The 22,552-nt window shown below is 40.2% G+C and overlaps 1 protein-coding gene across 1 annotated transcript in view; it reads left to right on the top strand.

Moving 5' to 3' along the window:
• The window catches only part of filip1l (filamin A interacting protein 1-like), an 85,812-nt gene that overhangs the window by 27,185 nt on the left and 36,075 nt on the right, over window positions 1–22,552 (top strand). The window contains exons 2-4 of the mRNA XM_042512910.1: window positions 9,828–10,158; window positions 11,206–11,379; window positions 11,494–11,672. Coding sequence (XP_042368844.1) covers window positions 9,838–10,158; window positions 11,206–11,379; window positions 11,494–11,672 — 674 coding nt within the window. The 5' untranslated portion in view covers window positions 9,828–9,837. The remainder of the gene's footprint in view (window positions 1–9,827; window positions 10,159–11,205; window positions 11,380–11,493; window positions 11,673–22,552) is intronic.

The following is a 22,552-nucleotide window of genomic DNA, read 5'->3' as shown; positions in this document are numbered from 1 at the left end:
GCTGTGATTAAGGTGTGTTTAGGCTTAGGCATAAAAAAAACACTTGGCTATGGCTGTAAAAAGGTAGTGTTTTGGCTTAAAATGCCTGCTTTTGGTGGCACAAAAGCCACTGAAAAAGCAGGGATGTGTTGGTGAAACAAAGTTTGCTGGGGAATTATTTGGGTTGGTAAAAAAAACAGGATTGGTATCTTAAATGTTATTCGAAAACACCATCAAGGAAGGGTTGGTTAAAACACCTGAGATTTGTGGCTCAAAAACTGCCAGGAAAGCAGGGACAAGTTGGTGACATTCACCTGGGTTTATGGCTCAAACGCCAAAGAGAGACGCTGCAAAAATTTGTTCAAAATACTTGAGACTGGTGGCTGAAATGCCATGGGAAAAACCATGAAGGGTTTGGTAAAAACCCGAGATTGGTGGCTCAAACATGACTGAGAAATGCTGCAAAGGGTTGGGATCAGTAGCTCAAAAAACACTAGGAAACACTGCAAAAGGTTTGTAAAAAAACACCCGGGACTGGAAACATCACTGGAAAACTGAAACTAACTGCAGAGGGTTTGCATTTTTGGAAAACCGATACTTTAGTATAATGTTTGTTTTTTGGGGCAAATACGCCATTTTTTAAGTAATGGGACTTCAGAATTTTGGACGGTAGAACAATGGTATACTTCTATTTTTTTTAACTCCCAACCTCTGAGCCAGGCAAGCTGATTCCCTGTTTTTTAATCTTTATGCTCAGCTAACCATTTGCTGGCAGTGGCATTATATTTACTGTACAGACACGAGTGGCCAAAGAGTCAAACTTTCTGCAGTAAGCAAAAGCCCTATTTTCCAAAATGCCAAACTAATCCTTAGGCACAACATGTCAAAGCCAGCAATTCTCTGCTTCATTCTAGCCTTAGGCAGATGTGCTAAGACACTAACTGTAGTCATCTTTTGGATATCTATCCACAGATGCAAAAGAAAAGGCATAAATTTGCTAATCCTTATGCTGACTATTGGAAAAGCAACATTGTTCATGTCTGATTCTATCCGAGTAGTATTTTGAGAAGGCTTTATATATGTTACATCATCAACTCAAAAGACACCTGAAAGGGTTTAATCCTCATATGTAGATCCAAACACCAAAGCCCCCTCGTGAAATTATTGCAAGTGGTGATTTAGTGTACACTTTGTATACAGTAAGCTGCATGCAGACTCTCTCCAAAGCATATACTGCAGCTCCTCCACCTCTCCCTCCCCTCTCGTCCCTTTCTCTGCTCTCTTTTGATCTGCATTTCTCTCCCTCTCAATCATATTGACAGCAGCATGATGTCAGGCTGCAGGAATTCACTGTAATTTGTGTGTGCCTTTGCAGCCGTGGGTGTGTACATGCAATGCATATGTTCTGTGTGCGTTCCTTTGCACACAGGCTCCTGTTTGCATGTGGGAGAAAAGAGTAAAGAGGTATCTATTTTTTTGGAGCACACCTGTTTCCTCACCTTTCACCTTTCTGACTTTAATGGCCTTCCCTCTGCTTTACGTCCAGCTCACATAAAAAGTGAAGTCATCACTTAAAAATCATCTTCTGTTTTTATTGCAGAGACAGCTAGTGTTAAAATTGCACTTGAAGGTATCACTGGGAAAAGCTTTTTATATGTGTGTGGTTGGGGTGAGGTCCTGGTGTAGATTGTGAGTCCCAACAGAAAAGATCGAAAATCATAAAGCGCCAAAATAATAAGCTTAATTGCTTTCTAAAGTGTTCAGATGTGTGATAAAAATTACTTAATAGCGATTATAGACGAACTTCACGAGGGTTTATGAGTTAGCGACTGGCAGGCAGGCTGGCTTGGTGAGTTCATTGCGTAAAAACTCTTTGAATGAATGAGCCTTTTGACCTGGTAGCTAGTCGGAGAAACCTTGGTGGTCTCGGCTAGACGAGCTCAAACTGCCAACTGTTTCCAGTAACAGCTTTGCTTTTGGCTTCGGACATTGTCCGCGCTGCTTAATGAGAGCACAAGGTAATGGAAGGGCCTCGGGGAAGGAGGGAAAAAAGGGAAGGAGACGTTATGAATGAATAAGCTGTTTTTATTAATAATGTTAATTCTGAGCGTGGGTGTAGGGATGGCGGCCATCTACCACTTTGGTCCAGACTGAATATTTCAACAACTAGTTTGTGGATTGCCATCAAAGTTTGTACAGACATTAATGGTGACCAGAGGATGACTCCCAACAACTTTCGTGATCCTCTGACTTTTCATCTGAGCCATTATCTGGGCATCATTTTACTACATGTACTTAAGTATATTAAGAATACATTTGTGTGAAATACACAGTAGCATGTATCTTTTTGGATGCACTGAGCTGTAACTGCCACATCACCTCTGTCCATTTGGAGACACATAACCATCACAACCCGTGCCGACCCACTTTCTCTTGTTGCATATCATGCAGGCAATATGGCAGCCAGATATGCTTAAAAATTGGAAAAAGGAAAGCAACTAATCCAACCAATAATGTTTTTTATACGTAGCATCTAGGCTATGTGATATTATGAACTGCTGGTTTCACATTATGGTTTCTGACATACTCAAAAATCTCATGTACTGTTTTGATGTACTAAATAATGTGTTAGTATGGATTTCTGACACAGCCAAATATTTAAGTGTATAACTATATAGTAATCCTGTTTAAATCTATAGCTATATTAAACCATAAAGCCTTGTATATAATTAATTGCTCACATATACTTCCTTATATATCTTATTGTGTTGAAATATGGTAGTCAACCTGTAAAATGACTACAAATTCAATAGTCTTACTAAAAAACGGGAGCCATACATATTATCAATAAGGCTGGTTACTATGTTCAAGCAAAAAAAAGAAGACTACAAAAGTTGTTTTTTTTAACTACAGGAGAGCAAATGTGATTTGAGAGGAACCTGTAAGTTAACTGTACTAAAACCTTAAGAAAAAAGGTGAGATGTATTTCTATTGTTGGGGTTAAAGTGAGGGACCATGCCAATTAAAAATTTAAATAATGTGCAAATATTTTTTTGGTTTTCGTAAGAATGGTTTACAAAGCTATTTTTCAGCATTACAAGTCTGAATGGTTTTTTTTTCTTTTTATTCTTGCAGGGTGGCCTGGATTGATAAGAATGTATAACAGGCATATATAAATCTTGGTTCTGCCTGTGCCTCTTCAGTCACCACTTAATACATAGACTGTGGATTTGATTTACTACTACTACTACTCAAAATTACAGTTAAATAATACCAAAATCACAAACCATGCATTACCGGAACCATCCGGAAACATGGACAATTATAAAGCAGGAGCCAACAATGTAAGAAAAGGCAAAAAAAGACTAAATTACGATGCACAAGTTAAAGGAGCTGTCAGAATGGCATTTCACTGGAGTTTAAGCTTGTATGACTTCATGAGACAAATTATTTTTTATTTTAAAATGGCACCTCTTTTGAAAAATCCTGTATAAGAAAAGATAAGTATCAGCATTGTTAAAATTATGACAAAATGTATCGGTATCACATCAGATTTAAAGAGTTTGGTATCACCTATCCCTGCTGTGCAGGCCTGTGTCCAGTTGCTACAACTTTGATCCTCTAGAAAAGCTACTGTGTGCACACGTGTTATACATTTGTATATAAATGTATGCATACCTGAAATGAACAGTCATGACTGTTAAACCCAAAAACTACATTCGTTTATCCCTCGTCTGCATTTTATCGTGCCGCTTGAATGATTCTTTTCACCGTGTTGCCTTTAATGCCAAAACTGAGCCAGGCTGCCAAGTGTGTTGTATAAGAACTGAACACCTGTTGATCATAACATCACCTTCTGGCACCGATCCGCACTCACAAAATAAAAAGTGACTGGAGTTTATTCAAGCTGCTCTGACAGAAACGCCTGACGCTGGCTGGATGGGATTAGTCAGAGGACAAAGCACGGTTATGTCATCTCTGGGCAGTTTTACACATGTCACACACCCGTTCATTCATGCTGTTATTGTCAATGAGTACTTCTGCAGATGGAGATCATGATGCAGTGGTATCGGGTTGGGAGCACAGGTACAAACATGACAACTGAGGATGACACATGGGTAATATTGTGACTTCATGAGAAATATTAAATTGTGTAAGAGTTCCAACTAAAAAGATGTTTTCATCCAAACCTTCTTTTGTCACAAAGATTCAGATAAATAAATATGTTTACCATCATGAATATTTCTAAATGAATCTGCTAAACATGCCCTGAAGGCTCTGTTGGGGCGATCTGAGGTCTCACATCACAGATGGTGGCTAATTAACTTTGTGTTTTGGCAGTTTTCTCTTCACGCCTTCTTCGCGATGATGACACAGACAACACAACATGGTCATGGAGAAAATATGTGCGCACACAGCGTACACAAGCATTTTAAGAGCCAGCATTTGTGCCTCCTCCTGCAAGGGAAGGCCCAAAGGAAATTTCCAAACTGCAGCTTTTTACATGCTGTGATTTCCTGCTGCTTTAAAATGTCTGTTTACGTTTCATGTTTATTCAGATTTGGACTGTGATAGTTTCATCATATCTGCTGTAGTTCAATCCAGTTAAAGTTCCAGTGTGTAGGTTTTGGGGGGATATATTGGCAGAAACTGAAAATAGTGCAATAGCTGTATTTTCTTTAGTATATGATCACCTGAAAATATGAATTACTGTGTTTTTGGTACCTTGAATGAGTCTTTATATCTACATAGGCACTCATCCACGGAGATTGCTATGCACCACTATTCTTTCTACAGTAGCCCAGAAAGGACAAACCAAATATTAATACATAAATAATAACTTAATCTACCCTGTACCTTAAACACAAGCCCTTTTTGCACAGAGATCGCACCACAGGGCCGCAACTTACTCCCTTCTTTATGCTGCCTTTGCATTTTTATACAGAACCAAACAACAGCCACCCCAGTGAGTTATTTTAGACAGCATGCCAGTATCGCAGAGGCAAAAGAGGTCTGGTGCTTAACAAAACAGCATTGGACTCTAGTAAAAACATAAATGTCTTTCTAAATAACACAATGGCAAAGCATGGTGTTAACATTTATTTACCATCTCTGTTATATGGCAGCTGATCTTGTCTTTCAAGGGTAAGGAGCTTCCAGCCCTCACTGTTTTCCTAATTTGCAGACAATTTTGACTGCTGCTCCTCCTTAGAATAGCTGCTAACTGGTACTTTTTAACTGCTTTTTAAGCCCTCTGGTGGTGCCTCACACGCATAGCATGCAAGCCACACGTCACACCCATCCTGTCTATGGTCCCTTTTACACAGATGTGGCTTCACTGCTGTTACTATCTCCCGTACTTAAAGGCAACCAACTCTATTCCCTTGTTTTTTGACATGCCAAAAAAGTGTTGGAGAAACGCTGATTTGTACATGAAACTGTTTTTATTTAGTGTTTTTATTGGTTTAAATGACCAGATCCATTTGTTTTGGAGAGGAAAGACCTCTGGGATGATTCGGCTCCCAGTGAAAACCTCCTGAACAGTAAACACTGAAGGAATTCAAACTGGGAGAAGTCTCAGCTGGTTGCAGTTCTCGCTACTGGATGCCACTAAAAACCCCTAAATCTTACACACTGCTCCTTTAAGTCTTGTCTTGTTTTTCTTGCTTTTCTAACAATCAAAAAGTGTATTTTGGATACACATCTGTGATAGCCTCATATTAAAAGCTAATGTTACAAAATCGTTTTAGTACATTAAGTATAATTTAGGCTTTGGGTCGATCTCGTTATCTCCAAAGGACAAATGAGTATTTGGATAATAGAAGAAAGGTGTTTGGAGAAGTGTAACAACAGTTCAACAAATTATTTTCACATTGAACACAGATCAGCACAGCTTTGGCCAACTTTTTTGGACTCTTGCTCACCATTCCAGTGTTTCCAGTTTTGACTGTTTTGCTCCAAGTTTCTGATAACCAATAAGTAATTTCACAAAAATCAGGATCATCACTCACCAGAGGTATAGCACAGATCTCAAACTAATTTATTTGACTCCCACTACAACAGTTAGGGACTGATTTGGAGATATGTCAGATCCAATACCTAGCTATTTTCCCGTCCGCTCAGTGAACCTTTTTATGAACTATGTGATATATTTCTGATCCATCTTGGAGATTTTGCAGATATGTGATACTTGCACATGTAGGATTCCCAGAGGGGCTGCATTACATGTCTGTGACCCTTGGATTTGTTGCACAATCTCTGCTCAAATCACACAGCTTTATGTGTGCATCATGAACATGTGTGTGTTTGTTGCATCCTGGCAACAGGCTGCAGTTGTACAGGAGTGACTGATAGCTGACTTAATTATGTATCTATTGCAGTTACTCATTAGAAACATACTGTCCTGATAATGTTTGGGGTAAGGTTACAGTACAAACACACAAACTGTTCTGTATCCTTTACATATTGTACAGGAAAGATAAAAGTGTATATAACCTAAATCTGTGCACACACACACACACACACACACACACAGACACACACACACACACACACACTGTTCTGTCTATTGCCTGCAGCCCAGATCTCTGAGTAAGTCGATGTGGAGTCTGTCTTGGACTGCAGGGAATTACCTCAGCACTGAATCATGTGGCGCCTTGCCGAGAGTGTGCACAATGCAATCACCCAGCCATCGTTCTTACTCATAAACTGACAGAGGGCCTCACACAGAGGCTGGACACATTGTTTCTAAGGTCCAATTAGGTAAATTCTCTTGGAGGGGTGAGATTTTCAGTTTTGTCTCAGTGGAAAATCCGAACTAAAGGCCTTAACACACTTGGGAACACGGCAAATAACAATCACCTGTTAATATTTCACATCAAAACTATTCATACTGGCAACAATGTGAATTCAGGATGATTGTCACTGGTCCAACATTATTGTTTGACATGACGTTTTTTTGCACAGCATGATTGGTTGATGCCTCTATTGACAGCGCGACAGTTTCGAAAAATCGACCTCATTCCAAAAAAAATCACATCTTTTTCACCGCAAAATATTGTGAGATAAAGTACTCATGACAAACACAAGAGTTTGAAAAATATACATTGACATGCGAATGACAAATGTACGACTGTGTGCATCAAGTGACAGTTTCAGAAAATATTACAAAAGTTATTTTACCAAAAGTTACCAACCATAGCTTTCATCAGCAGTTTCAGTTCTTATATACTCCTTTATAATTTCACTGATTTATCAGTTGATTTTATTTAATTTAAACTTAATCTCCTTTTTAATGAAAGTCAATATCAGCTTATCAGTTGCTTTGTCGTGATTTAAAAAGCTCAGATCTTTTTTGAGCATCAACATCTGAGGACACTGGCTTGACTTTAATCATCACAAGAACACTTAAAATCTATGTTAGTATCTTGTGTTGCCAGATACAAAAGACAAATTAAAAGTCAGCGAGTGCACTGTTGTGAAATAGTTTTTGCAGTCCTGAAAGCAGCTCAGAGCTCAGTGAGTTGAGAACATTTTGCTGCGAGCCGAGCCGGATGGATGATGATGTAATGCCTTTGGGCAGATTATTCTCTCTCACATCAAACACTCGTACAAATGAGTCTCAGCATGTTTTCATCTGAGTCCTGCTTTGTCTTTTGGATATATTTACTTAGGCTGAGCATTATGCTGAAAAAGTAATAAATTACTTGGCAAAGGAGCTCATAGTTTTTTTGCCTGCGAGTCTACCGCTTACAACATTCATCTATTTATCATAGTTCGATTTATCATAGTCGGTGAGTCACTGAATGGCCCATTCATAAACCAGATGTCACAAAGACACACTGTGCACTCCAAACAGACTTTTGGTAGGTAGCCATGATGCTTTCTATTCATAAATACTCTGATGTTTCCCCTTTTTCCGACTTCAGACCACCTATCATCATGTGTAGAAAAGACAAAGTAGGTACACAAGAAGACCACAGTGCTGCAGTGCTTAAATCCTCTGGCAGACTGATTTTCAAGTCAAAAATTTCACGTTATGGGAAAACTCATCAGCCATGAATGATGGCTGGCAGCTTTGGGTAATTCGTTGCGACAGGACTAAAGGTCCACGGTCCAAAAAAGCTCTGGCACCGACAGAGAATTTGCGCCATAATCGTGCTTTGTGGCCGCCGGTACAACGTGGTGATGATGACTCTATTCCACTGAGTGACTAATAATAATATGGCGGGCAATGACGACATGCTGCGCTGTATGGATGACAAATGGACGTAGTACGTAGTTTACGGCCTACTTAGAGTATGATGACAGAACAGGTTATATCAGCACTGTGACGAGATCCCACTGCACACTCTGACATGGAAGAAACAACAGTTATGTTTCGACATGCACACCCTCCATTACACCCTCCTTACATTAATGTGCCCACTGTGTCGTTAAGTGTATTTTTCTTATTTTCTGGAACTACACTTTGAAACCTGAACAAATTGGCTTGATTTCTTTCAAAAACATGGAAAGACGGTGATGAGTTACAAGAAAATGACCTAAAAATATGCATTAAAAAAAACAGAAAACAAAAAAATAAATATAAAATTTCTTCTTTTTTCTATAACATAATTTACAACAGAATTAAAAATATAGTTTTCCAGACACATTTGCTACATTTTTTGATCATATTTAATAATCCCCTCTGGCTTTTTTTTCCCATGTTCTTGAAATAAATCTAACCAATATTTTCAGGTTTCAAAGTTTTACATGCTTTAAATCTGAGTTCAGCACAAGAAAACTGATGTTGTGTTAAAGGGTTACGGGTAGTTTTGGATACACAGGACATCTATGAGCAAAGCAATTGAAGCAGCTTGATTTAAAGAGGTACTCATGGCCACTAATGCCTAAATCCTCTGGCCAGAAAATGTAAATGAAAACACTTCATCAGTCACAAAGTAACTCCTGGAATCAACAAACATTGCAGATTTATTACACATGACAGCATAAAAGCATCTGAGACTGTTTTGTTCCTTTTAGCCTTTCAAAGTCAAGGTCATGGATTCAGATTTGGCACATTATATATTTGTTGTTGTGGTTTGTCTTCAGATACACAAGATGTGAATATAAATTGACAAAGTGTCCAACTAATGCAAGACACTTAGGGCCCTGACACACCAGGCAGACGGCTGTCCGACAGTCAATGTCAGTCCATCAGTGTCTGTCGCCCTTGTTTTGATGTGTGTCCTGCACCATAGGTGCTAACTGACCGTTATTCACTGCAATTTTTTGGTTAATTCAGCATGGTGAATCTGTGTCAGAGCAATCAGTGATAGAAATCCCTCTGATTTACAGTTTAGCTCAGTGCAAGAGAAGAGAAATTTATGTGAAGAAAGCCAATGCCTAAAATCAAGAGGGTGAGAATTCAAAACAAGCTTATTATATTAGGTAAAAAATAGTTTGTGATAGTTTGTGTTATAGTTCCCTCATGCATGATGAATATAATCTGTTCTTTCAACATCAGCCTGTATCTTTAATTTTGTAAATGGCTAACTGGAGTCTTGAATGCATCCTGTCGGTCTTCTGGTTTCTCTTTTAGAATGACAATAACAATTATTTCCTTTCACCCACAAGTGAGCCATTGGCTGTAGTCGCGATGTATTCAAGTGCAACTTTTTGGCTGAGAAACAGGTGACGTGAGGTGATGCAGTCTGCTTTCTTAGCAGCTAGTTCTCTGGTGTCAGTTTGGTGTGTCTGGGCTCTTAGAAACAGACTAACAAAACATGTGGTGCAGTATATATTTGATCAGATCTGCATGCAAGATATAAAAAACCTCATTCTTCTATCTTTCATTTATTCAACAGATAGAGTAACATGCGATCCCGCAGTAACAGTCTGGAGGATGTCACCAAGGCCAAACTGGCGCAGCAGGTGGACACACGCAAGAGATCTGCAGAGAGAGAAGAGCCCTCGGGAAGGGCTGAGCGCCGCAGTCGACACCGGGAGCCACCGGACGACACTGGCACCATTCAGCGGAATCACAAGACAGCCAAGAGCAGCACATGTTCTAGTGGGAGTGGGAGTGGAAGCAGCAGCGCCAGCGGCGCTGCAAAGGGGGGTCGGAGGGAGAAGGGCAGGGACCTTTCCCGAGATGACCTCGTCTTTCTGCTGAGCTTACTGGAAGGAGAGCTGCAGGTAATTCATCTGTAGAGATGACTGAGACATGGGAACATTTAAGCCATCAGCAGACAGGCCTGCAGACATGGCACCGGCCCCAGTCGGACATATCGTCAGACACGGTGGCTGAGCGGACAGTGGGCACACAAGATGGACTAAAACCCTGTGTTAATGGACAGCCAACAGCTGAGGCTACTTCCTGTCTTTCCAGCACTGGATCCAGGAATCCCCTGGCACTAATGTTGTATGATAGAAACAAGGCTGCCTTATTGCTAAACGAGCTAGTTTCACGGAAACCAAGGAGACAAAAGCAAACAGTGCAGAGATAGAAGTATCTACGTTATAGCACTGGCTTTTTTAGAGACTATGCCATTCAACAACAGAAAAAAATGTTTAGAAATGTCTCCTACAAAATTTAAAGCAATGATTTCCAACCATTTCTTGTCTGGCATAACCTCACAGGCTCTCATCTGGCATGTTTTCACCATTCATAAGTAAATTTCTGTCACTATGGGTCAGAAGGGACCTGCTATACCCTCTGGTGGCATCAAAAGGCCGTCATCAGCTCATGCAGTGGCTGTTAGCAGTTTGTTTGGTTTCATTTTTCTTTTTTTGTGGTTTAGAAGCCAAAATGATGTGGTTAGGTTTAAAATAAGCCTATGCTTTGGCGTAAATACTGATTTTACTTCAGACTTGAATCACAAGCTCTTGAGTTAGAGTCCTATGTTTGACCCAACAGCCCTGTATGTGGACTTTCTTTCTGTCAGAAAGCCCTTTCTGCCGGAAAGGTTCATTTTATGGCCTGATAATTGACTTTTTGACCCAACAGTGGGTGTGGCAGACCCCTTTTAATCCACTCTATGACACTTATTACCACTGATGACAACCATTTAACAGCCTGAAAGTCCACATTGACTTATCAGTATTTGAGGTTATTAAACTGATATTTGGTTTCACATGGACTCATGTCTTGCCAACTTGTTGCTGTACATTGGAAGCCTGATGTATGTTAACCTGGATCACAAACTTGAATCTAACCAAATCCATCTTCCTCCACCACTACAGGCCAGAGACGAGGTGATCACAGTGCTGAAAGCAGAGAAAATCGACTTGGCCCTACTGGAGGCCAAATATGGCTTTGTCACACCACAGCCGGTGCTGCAGTCCCTGCAGAGGGACGCCATCCAGGGAAAGGCTGAAATCTTTGAGGAGGACATCTATGAAAAGCCCATGGTCGAGGTAACACCAGCTCTAAGTCAGAGTTAAAGACTGTTTAAAGGGTCTAAACTACCCTCGATGAGTGTCAGAGCAGTCCAGATATGACAGATGCTTTGTATGTGTTTCCCCCCACAGCTGGACAAGTTGGTGGAAAAGCAGAGAGAGACGCACCGGCGGATGCTGGAGCAGCTGTTGATGGTGGAGCAGTCACACAAACAAGCCCTGTACAAGCTTGAGGATGAGAAAAGGAACCACGGAGAGTTCATGAAGAAGAGCGACGAGTTCACCAACCTGCTGGAGCAGGAGCGTGAGAGGTCAGTGTATGAATTCACACTAGAGCTCAGACAAGTAGTCTCTGAGAGAAGCTGCCAGTCGTCCAACAAACAACATGGTCAGAATTGTTGCTTCAGCCCTGCAGTATCTAAATGTACTTAAATTAGTGTCCTTGGAGAGATTTGGTGACTACACTGTCTAAATTCTGATGTCTGACCAAAATACTCATTTTGGATGCCCTTCAACTGTGCTGGCATCCTGTTGCTTAGTCCATGTGGTTTAGAAAATTGGGTGTCAAAGACCAACCCAATTACAAGAACACATATTGCCATTATATGTTTTTCCAAAACACAGATAGGTAACATTTGTAGACACAAGAGAAATGTAGAGAGTTTATCTTTCAACAATGCTGTGTTAGGCACAAATACTGACAAGATATTGTTGGGAAAATATCATATTTGAGCTCCAAATACCCAGGTTTGGTGGCACAAATACAACTGAAAATGCTGACAATGGCTTGTTTAAAAACTACGTTTGGAGGTACAGTCCTGCTGGAATTGCTACAAATGTCTTGCTAAAAAAATACTCATTTGGTGGAACAGCTGCCACTAGAAAAGCTACTGATGTCTTGCTGATACCACACGTTTCTGGAGGCAAATGATGGTTAGAAATGTTGCCAATGTCTTATTAAAAAAAAAACCAATTTTGTTGTTTGTTGGTCTTAAAAATTGTGCTGCAGCTTGGCAGCTATCTTGCCTAGGTATTTGAACCATGTAACTTTATAAATGTTGATATGATACATATAAAACACACAAATGTAATGTGACTGTTGTTTGCAGAAACCTACAGTTCCAACAGTTTCTTCTAGTGACTGGGCAACAACGACAATTCGGCTTTAGATTCCTGTTTTCCAGTAGCCTTATTGAAGCCTAACATCCCCTGCGTTTTACTCAAATTGGAAAGTTCTTGGTTTATTTTCATATTATGACTCAAAAGTAAAGAAAAATATGCACTGTTAGTGGATAATCCAGTGGATTTGATGCCTGATTGCATTTCCTGACTGCTAGCTAATGAGCCAGACTTACAGGATTGCATAATGGGGTGGTGCTTAACATACTGCAATAAAAGGTAACAAAGCCCTCCTGTAGATCAACCTTGACAATGCACAGCATGTTCCATTAAGATCCAACAGGCAGAACAGAAAAAGCACTCAACTATGTCAAGTGACAACACCATGCATGAATTCAGCCCCTAAGTGCAGTATGAAACTGAGGCCAAAATTACAGCTGATGCAGCTTTCTTATTTTAGCAATATCTGTCATCTCGACCGTCCCTGTAGTCAGAGTGTCTTTACGAGTCAATGTCAGCACGCTCTTCAGAGGCAGAAGGCCTCTTGAGTCGTTTCAGTGGACAGAGTGGAAGTAAGGTGATCAAATGTTTGTCTGTTCAGCGGCCTTGAGATAGAGGATGAGGACAGTGACCATTGAAAAATCTTGCGAGTGCCTTGCTAGAAAGCAGTTTAAATCCTCCAACTGCAGCCATTCAGCGCTGCCAAAATGTCTTAATATTTTTTTTGTGATGTTAGCATTAAATCAAAGTGTTCTTCAGGATTACAGTGGAAAAACCACCGTGAAGAGTTCCATTATTGTTTTTCCCATGACCTATACTAGGTCCTTCACTTTTATTATCACCTTTTATTGAACAACTCTGCAAAAGAGTTTTTACTGGAGACGATCCAGCGACCGAGAGAGGGAGGCAACAGATAATTTAGGTTTGAGCTTAGATACACAAATAAACTTTACATTTACAGCTCTGCTTTATGGTAGCACTGAGGATATTTGTGAAGCAGAGTGAAAAACCATGTCCCTGGATAACTTTCGTACAGCTAAGTCCGCATGTCAGTGCCAGCAGAGGCAGCAGCAGCAGCTCAGAGCGAGGGACACTTGAAGATCAGATTGTTTATACTGTGGTTTCATAATGTGCTATGATGTGGTCATTCTCTAAACTGTCCAAGATCGTAAAAATATATTAAAATTGCACTCTGTTCAATCCTCTGCCCTGTAAACTGACCGAAGACCACAAGCAGATGTTTAGCCACGCTAGTAGCATTGCTTAAGGGATGTCAGTCCAATACTTCTGACTGAAATATTGAAACTATTAGATGGACTAACATAAAATTTTGTAGAGACACCGATGGTCCCTGGAGGATGTGCCTGATGACTTTGGCTGTTCACTGACTTTTTATTCAGTGTACTCAATTTGCTCTATACTTTAGTTTATGACTTAACATCTCCAAACCTAATGATATTTTTCACATTTAGCTAAAAGTACTGCTTTGCCTAAGTAAAGCAGCACACAGTGCAGTGTACTGTCATTGCTAGTTTCAGATGGACACATTTGTCATGTTCACGGCCAGGAATCATGTAATCTAAGTGGCAAATGAACTTAGGCTCATCTGTGCACTTATTGGCATGTAGGCCTTTAGGCCATGAGGTTTGGTCGGGCACGTTATTGGCATATTTTAAAGCAGCAGAAAGCAATTGCCCCATTGACCACAAAAAAACCCTAAAAAGTCATAATGGCACAGTATTTTCCTGCTAATTAGGGTCTGGTTGTGTCCATTGTTTGACAACTTTCAAAACCGCTGAGGAAGGTTGCATTTGAGGTTGCTACGCAACAATAACTAGGATCATGTCATAGCTGACCTCCAAAAAATCCTGAGCGCCAAGCTAATCTTCTCTCAGGTGTTGTTTATTAAGTGTGTATTCGGCCAATAATATTGATGCAGAGCTTTGGGTATTCCTGCATTAAAATGATCAACTCTCCATATTTACCACAGACTGATATTTATGGAAGAGGGGAAAGATATCTGCCAGCTGTGACTGGTTGACGCTCATCACATGACATAACATGCAGAGTGCGCCGTTGCTTTCCAAAAGTTAAATTTTGTCCATGCAAGTTGCAAAGAAATGGTCAGGAATGCTTGTGCATCATGACATTGTCACTTTTGAGGGCACTTTCTGCATAGCTTCATTAAAAAAATATAAATACAGCATGAGTACAGCCCCGCAAATAGCACATTATAAAGACAAGAAGACGTGCCTACATAGGCAGGTTCAAAAAATGCATACATTCTACTTGTAACACACACTGCTTGATGATTTTGGCGAGAGGTGAAATGTTTCCCCTGTCTCCTTACATCATTTTCTCGCTTTGAGCATTGTGCAGCCGTCCTGGTTCTGCCAGAAGGGGAGGACATGCTCACCTCTTCACCTGCTTTAGCACCTTACTTTTGCCTAAGTTATGCATCATTTCAGTGGTAAAAGTGGAGTTGGACATACTTTAAATGTGCTTGCACCATACAGTTTAGACCAAGTCTTTTTGCACCATATCAGAAATTCTGGAAACATTTATGCTATCAAGTGCTATGAAATATAACAGTGTCTGATTCGTTTAGAGGCCCTGATAACAGCCTGAAGCATGTTGTGTCTCTCAGCTGTAATTTCATCTGTGTGATGTTAGGAGACATTGCACTGTGCTTGTGTTAAATATCCAACCTTACACAGAATTACAGGACATTACAGCTATTTTAGATTACTGTACAGGCATGTTGTCTTAACGCCTTCAGTGGTGTAACTGTGATATGATAAATAGTGTAATGTGAGATCAGTCTGGGATAAATTATTTGGAGGCACTGTTTAACATTGCTAAGACCTGAGGTGGAAACATGTCTGATTTCTTCTGTAAATGTCAAACAGAGAAACGTTAGTGAGCAGTGCTGTGTTTACTGCTTCCTCAGCAATATCACATATCGTACACACAAATACACACACACACGGTATTGTGCACTAACCCCAAAACTCACCTACGACACAATCAAAACTTTGCACACACACATGCAGCCTCAGCAATTAATTTCACAAAGGAAACACAGCTGGATGTTGGCCCGTGACCTATTTGGGACAATCACATCATTGCACCTCAGCCGTGTAGCAGAATGTTTGAGTTGGACCGGCGGGCGGTGTGACGACGGTCTGCGCTTTGTCACCAGGCATGTCAGGAAGGACAGGCTGCCATGAAAAATAGGCCTCTGTCCAGGGTTGAGCTAATTACCGCGTGAGAAAAGGCGAAAGATTTATACGACTGAGAGGAGAACAAAAAAAAAGAAAAAAAAAGAAAAACTAACCTAATGGCTCTGAGAAGCATCAATCACACAGCATGTTCAACAAGATGCCAGATTACCATGGAAATGGTTGATGAGGGTGTATATTTCCAGTCTTGGGTTTGCCAGCAGATTTCATCATGAGTAAGTGTACAAGGAGGTGAGAAAAAATGTCTGCGGGGGGTGTTCAGCATCAGCTGTTGTCATCTCTCCCCAGTGGTTGGCCTTGTTTGTGTAGCTAAAAACTCTCTTATAGTCGCAGTTATCAGCGTGTGTGTCATGTGTAAAATTATTCACTAATTAGGTTTGTGTTGGAGGTGTTCTGTTGTCATCATTATGAGTTATTCTATATTGTACTGCTGTAGGTGTATTCACATGAGTAAAAGCGTTAATAAATGAGGGTCCAAGCAGCGTTCATGTCATTAACTGAACAGTCAGTGTAACACATGGATGTACATATGATGCAAAGGCAGGTCTTCTGTACAGTTTTCTGGATAATTATCATAACTAGGGTCTTTTTCTGAAGTCTGGCTGTCATTTCTGTTGGTTGTGATTACACTCTAGTCAATTTTAGTGATGTCCTCGTGTTCCCACATCCCAAACATTACTTTTGAGAATACAGTGTTAACATAATTGAAGGAATTGATGCCAAACACAACACAATTAAACCCAACTTTAAAGCTGAAATTATCTTTAAAACTTAACGTTTGCGTAGAGTGTTGTTTGCTGTTTTGAAGCCTCTAGTTTGGCATTTTGACTGTTGCCATCTCTAATTTTTGGAGCCAGAAGTGACGATATTTTGACAAGATGATGGAGTTAACCCTAATGCTAGCTGAAAGCTTGGTTAGCACAGTGCATTAACATCTAACTTATTGGAGTTTCTTTTAGTACAACCAAACACTGGACCAAATTTTTTTAAGTGACCAAAAAGTTTCAATTAAATTTTCCTGACCTGAAAAAAAATGTGTGGTTTTGATACAACACCAAGAAATACAGGGCCAGAATCACTGATAATGATACCAATAAGTTTATATATCAAAAGTGTCTCATGTACTTGAGTGTAAGGGACAGAGGTGAGGTGAATAATCAGTATGATAAAATAACAGCTGATGATGACCAAGTACGGTTTGAATATGCACCAGCCAATAAAACTGGGGATGTACTCTATGCTGTTAAAACTTGTAGCGCTGATTACAAAAAAGTTTTAACAAGAAGCTATATTGCTGTCACCTAACAGTCCAGATGTAGAGGTAGACATGTAATCAAGACTGAGACGAGCAGGAAGAAACAGAGAATCCCTGAGGAGCCTGAGTAAACGACATGTTCGCCCTTCGCCTGAGCACAAAACCAAGAGTTTGTTCAGTGGCTTCTGTTCTGCTCTGCACTCCTTCCAAAACATTATTACAGAGGGTTAGAAAAACTGCAAACCCCCCAAAATAGCCTTGACTTCGACAAGGAAAAGCCACTTATCACTTGTTTGAGGATAGCTGAGACAGCTCTCGGCTGCTACAGCTCGACATGTACAGTTTAAGAGGCAGCGGGCTTTAATTTCACCCTCGTTAATGCATTTTTGTGTGATGCATTTTAGTTGGATGTAACCATTTCCTTTTACCGGGTCCTGGAAAGTTGTGATTATGTCCTGGGGTAACTGGGGAAGGATTTTGGGAAGTCCCTTTTCAAAGAACACACATTTATAAACTGCTGCCTTTTTATTCTGACCTTTCATCATAGCAGGATGCTTCTGACTGCTCACTGACCTGCTCCCTGGAAGCCTGAAAAAGCATGTAAATCAGAGCAGGGGGTTGGGGATGAACCCGGCTCCCCTCTGATTAATTGGTGATCAAGCAGTCGTCCGTGAGTGATGACCTCATTGCGCGCGGGGTACTGCAGAGGCAGCAGGGGTGTGAGAGAAAGCGGCATCCTAACCATCAGCAGATGTTACTTTAAACATGACTTCAGCGTGTAGATATACGCTGCGTACAGGCGTTTGTTCTTTAGCAGAGAAGTGGACTTTATGACCATCTGTGTCCTCTGATTTCATGCAAAACAAAACTTACTGACTGATGTCAGTGTGAGGAGTTCAGCTGTCATATGATGCACTGAGTATGGAAATACAAGCCTCCTGCTATCTTTACCATTTAAAGCTCCAGCAGACGGCTTCACACGTTGATGTGTCCAGATGACAGCGAGGGGCATGAAACATGAACTTGGACACGCAGAACTCGTGATGTAATGGCAGTAAAATGCACACAGCGCCCGCATGTTTACCAAGCCAGCTGGTCTGGGATCATTTTATACCAAAGAGAGAAGAGAGGCAAAAGATCGAGGGTTGCTGAATCCAGGATTGCTGCTGTTTCTAAGACTTTAATGCTGTCGTTTCTGAGTTTAATTTGGCAGATACACATAATAAACACAACCACAAAAGCATCTGGAGAAAAACCGCATTTTTAAAGGTGAAAATTGCTCAGAATAAAACACAGACTCAAAGTATAAAATTCACATTTTTTTCTCAAATATATCTAAAAACACTGGAAGAGTTTGTTGGTCATTATTATTGTCTGCTCTTGGACCATAGCAAGTTGTAAGGGCTCAATTAAAGAGCAATTTACAAAACAATACAAACTACAACATATAACAAATAGTGTATTTTTTTCTCTCCTGAATTTCCAGCAAGTTTTGCTTTTTTTCTTCTTCACACAGGATTATTTCACTCATTTTCAGTCTTCTTCCCACTCATGTCTACCTCTTTGATGATGGGTACAAATAGATATTGTTGTACAAATTCAATAAGAATATATCATGGATGCTGATAGCACCATGAATTCGGCATCATATTTAGCTCAGCGCTGCCACGATGGGTATACGCATCATGTGCTGTGTGTTGAGCAACAGTGCTGGAGGGGGCACCAGACCAGTCCTGCGTGATAATTATCAATAATTATCAAATGTACTGCAACAAAGCAGTTGTGCTTAAGGCACCCAAATAGCTGGCAGCTGCCCTTAATTTGCAAATTAAATTACAGTGCAAACAAAGTTTTGCAGCTGAGAGCAAGTCGGCCATTTTTGGTCTTACTGCAATTACTCACATAACAAAGTTTCCTTTTTTTTAATCTTTGCATCAAGAACACAGTAGACAGGACAATGTCAAAGAGGAAAACAAAAAGAATTGAAAAAAAATAAATAATAAAAACTCTTGTGTGTGTCGTCTGCAGTCTTAACAACTGACTTACAGTCTCAACAAAAATGTAACGTTGACCAAACTGAACATAAGTGGCAGTTACCGCAGAGTTTGTTATTTTGTAATAATATCTTCACTGCATGCTGTAAAAGAGGGCTATATTACTGCCAGTATGATCCTGGGCGACATGACAGCTGAAGCATAAGTGCATTATTAAAATCAGATGTGTGTGGGTGTTGAACGTCACTCAATTTCAGCAACATTTCATGATTCACACTAATAAGATGTGTGCACTTTCCCACAAAAAAATCTTAAAATCGTCATTTTCTGTATTTCATTAGTCATGATGTTGCACAATGCATCACCGGGAAGATTGAAAGTTGTTAACAAAACCGTGTGTTAGGAAAATAGCCCGTTGATGATATGAAACAAAAGCGTGTTGACGTAATCTACTGGCACACTAAGCTATAATCAGTTTTTTTATTGTAGATAAAAAGCACAGTAGCTGCTAACGTGACACCACATGACCTCCCTCCTCCTAATGATTTGCAGGGCACACAGTATATCTTCATGCCATCTGGTAAACGCAGCGGTGGTGACATCACTCATGTGGATCGGATCAAGAACATTCCTCGGCGATGTCCTCACCATCACTGAGATGCTTATTATCAAGACCTGCCCTGTTCTTTCAAACAGAACATACAGTTTGGATTTTTTTACGATGTGGGATTTTTGGTTATTAATTATCGCCGTTCCTGTCTTTGCAGGTTCAACTCAGAGGCAGGTTGTGAACTTTGCAGGGGATAGAAAGTTGTTTTAGGAAGTTGTCGAGCAGCTGTTTTGCTGTATATACACATATCCCACTGCATGCATGAGCAGGATCTGTCTTCGCCTATGTGTTGGTAAGATATTATCAGTCCTCCTCAAACAGAAATCTGCCTCATTTATCACTCGGAGCTGACGTCTGATTACTGAGGCTGCTACGTCTTTCCTGACTTGGAGGAGACGCACACCTGTATTCCTCCCAGAAATGTTTCAGCCTGCGTGTTACACATTCCTGCCCAAAGCCAGCGTCAAACTTTTGATATGATAAACGAGAGGAAGAAAGAGGAGAAACTGTCTGGTCAGTTTCAAATTAAACTTTCTGGAAAAAATGTCTTGTTTATCAAATGCTGGTACGGGAAAGTGTTTCTTGAAGCTCTGTGTCAAACAGCTCCTTTTATGGTAAGGAAAGCTATTCCTCGAGTTGACTACTGTGCTCAGATATTTGCTTTTTGAAGCCCCACCAGCTGCCCCCATGTTGAGGTCAGGAATCACACAGCTATGACACATTCAGCGACACCCTCTAAGCACACACATGACATGTAGCCACCTCTTTGCACTCTCTGAAAGCATACTCTGTCAAATGCGTCATTTCCTCAAGAAGCTTGTGAGCTCTCAGCACTTCGCTTGGCGAAACTTTATGAGAATGTCTTCTAGTTTAGCTGACAAATATGCAACTGAACACTGAATTTATGGATCAGTTAAGTCCAGAAAGATAAAAGCATGTATAAGGAAACAAAGTCAAAGCTAGCTTGCTGCCAAAAGGGGAGACTGTCTGATCAATGAAGTTACTTCTTAAACTGGGATATCTCAAAATCTAATATTGAGCATCACTTACTATTTTCTCATGACTTTCTTGTTGATTCATCACTTTCTGGTTAAGATAACCCAACGTAAAAAGTTATTTATTAACCTAGTCTTTGCCTTATCCCCAAAGTCAACCCTACAGGAGACCTCACACCAATCTGTAACTTCAAACAGAGATGATCTTAAATTTTTTGTCATCATCCATTAACAAAGATACACTTTGATTTTTGCTCCTCAAACAATGGTGCACACAGATTATCATATAAAGTATGAACGTGCTGAGACAGTAACAGAGCTAGGTGAAGCATGCACTGCTATGCCCTCAAAAAAACACGTCCAACCGGGTGAAATATCCAGTTTTAGGGAGTCCCATACCGAGAGCAGTGAGGCAACACAGTAAGTGTGATCACTGACTGGCTTCACAGTTGGAGCCTTAAAAAGCCAACCTGGAGAAAGGCAAATTAAATTCCTATATACTATAAGCATATAAACTATATTTACTGTTCAACAGCATCGTTGATAACATAACCAAAAATTAAACAAAAAGTTTGGATTTTGGGTTTTGATCTACAAATATTCATGGGATGGAAACGTGAAGGGGCAAATGAGTCGAAATTCTGCAGAATTGTTTTTCCTGGTTTGCACCTCCTTTGTTTGTGTATCTAGATGCTCGTCACTATCACTCCCACATGTAGGAAAAACTGAGTGGCTACTGACCTAATTTGGGGCTGGTCAGCCAACACTCCCTTTTCTGCTTTGGCCAGATAACGAGCAGATTGCTCCACTGTCTCCTCCACCTCAGACTCATCTGTCTGAATCGACTGTAAGAAGGCTAACGGTATTAAGACAAGGCAACTTATCCTCCTTTACATTCACTTAACCTTAAAAGCTGTTGAGCTGCAAAACTTTATCTATAAACTGTCTGCAGAGTAATTTATTTAAAAACAATATTTTGTGTCAGTCTAAGATTAATTTTAATGGTGAGAAATTATATTTTGATAAAATTTGTATTTGAAATGTTTTGGTGTGGAGGGCTTTCATTAAATGCTTTGAAGTTTTTTCTCAATTAATATAGAGAAAATTGACAAAGCATTCATGTTTTTGCACCAAATTATATTCTATGATATAGTCAACATTTGCATGATCAGAGAAGTGAATGGTACTTGTAAAAAAAATGAGGGCATTGTTTGTTCAAAGGTGAAAGAAGTGAAATAGCTTTACATTTTAGATTTAATTTTGTTTGGGGTGTGGAACGATGGGCCCTTTAGAAAAGCATTCCCTTTGATAAAATGGAATAAACTAGCTGTCAGGTGGCTTGTTTTTTTCTACTTTGTGCACGGCCTTGTGGAAACAACAAATGCAGGTCACGTTTCCTGCCTGTCATTGTTTTTGTTTTATTGCAGAGTTATCTCATACACAAAGTATGAAGGTACTCTTTGAAAAGATAGAGACACGGTGCATCATCACTCACAGATGCAGAGCAACTCTGCACTGCAGATGTGCTGCTGGTATTGGTGCATCAATAGAAGTTTGAAGACGAAAGGCAGTAACATAAAACAGATACCACTCACATGAAAGCTTATCTCCATGTGCGCACCGTTACCATATAGTGTGTGTGTGTGTGTTTATGTGTGTGTGTGCGTGTGTGAGACTGTCAAAGTTTTACTCCACTGCATCTGCAAACTAGGAGGTGATCAGACCCTGAGAGTCGTCATAGCATGGCGTAATGTGATTACATCTCCCTGACAGAATGCAGCGATTAGACCTCACCGACCACAAGGACGTAAGACTTGCTGCTTGTGCTTTTCCAAACTTTTTCCAACTTGTCATAAAAGGACAGAAAGCCTGAAATAGAACTTAAACATTGGGTGTTATTTCTGTTGCAGTCCAGGTAATGAGTGTCTGAAAAAAAAAACATTTTCTGGTTTATTCTTTTCGCCGGTTTTGTGAAG

This window comes from Plectropomus leopardus, chromosome 24 (genome assembly GCF_008729295.1).
Source record: "Plectropomus leopardus isolate mb chromosome 24, YSFRI_Pleo_2.0, whole genome shotgun sequence".
NCBI classification, from domain to species: domain Eukaryota; kingdom Metazoa; phylum Chordata; class Actinopteri; order Perciformes; family Serranidae; genus Plectropomus; species Plectropomus leopardus.
The sequence above is the reverse complement of the archived record's forward strand: the minus strand, read 5'-3'. Positions and strand labels throughout refer to the sequence as shown.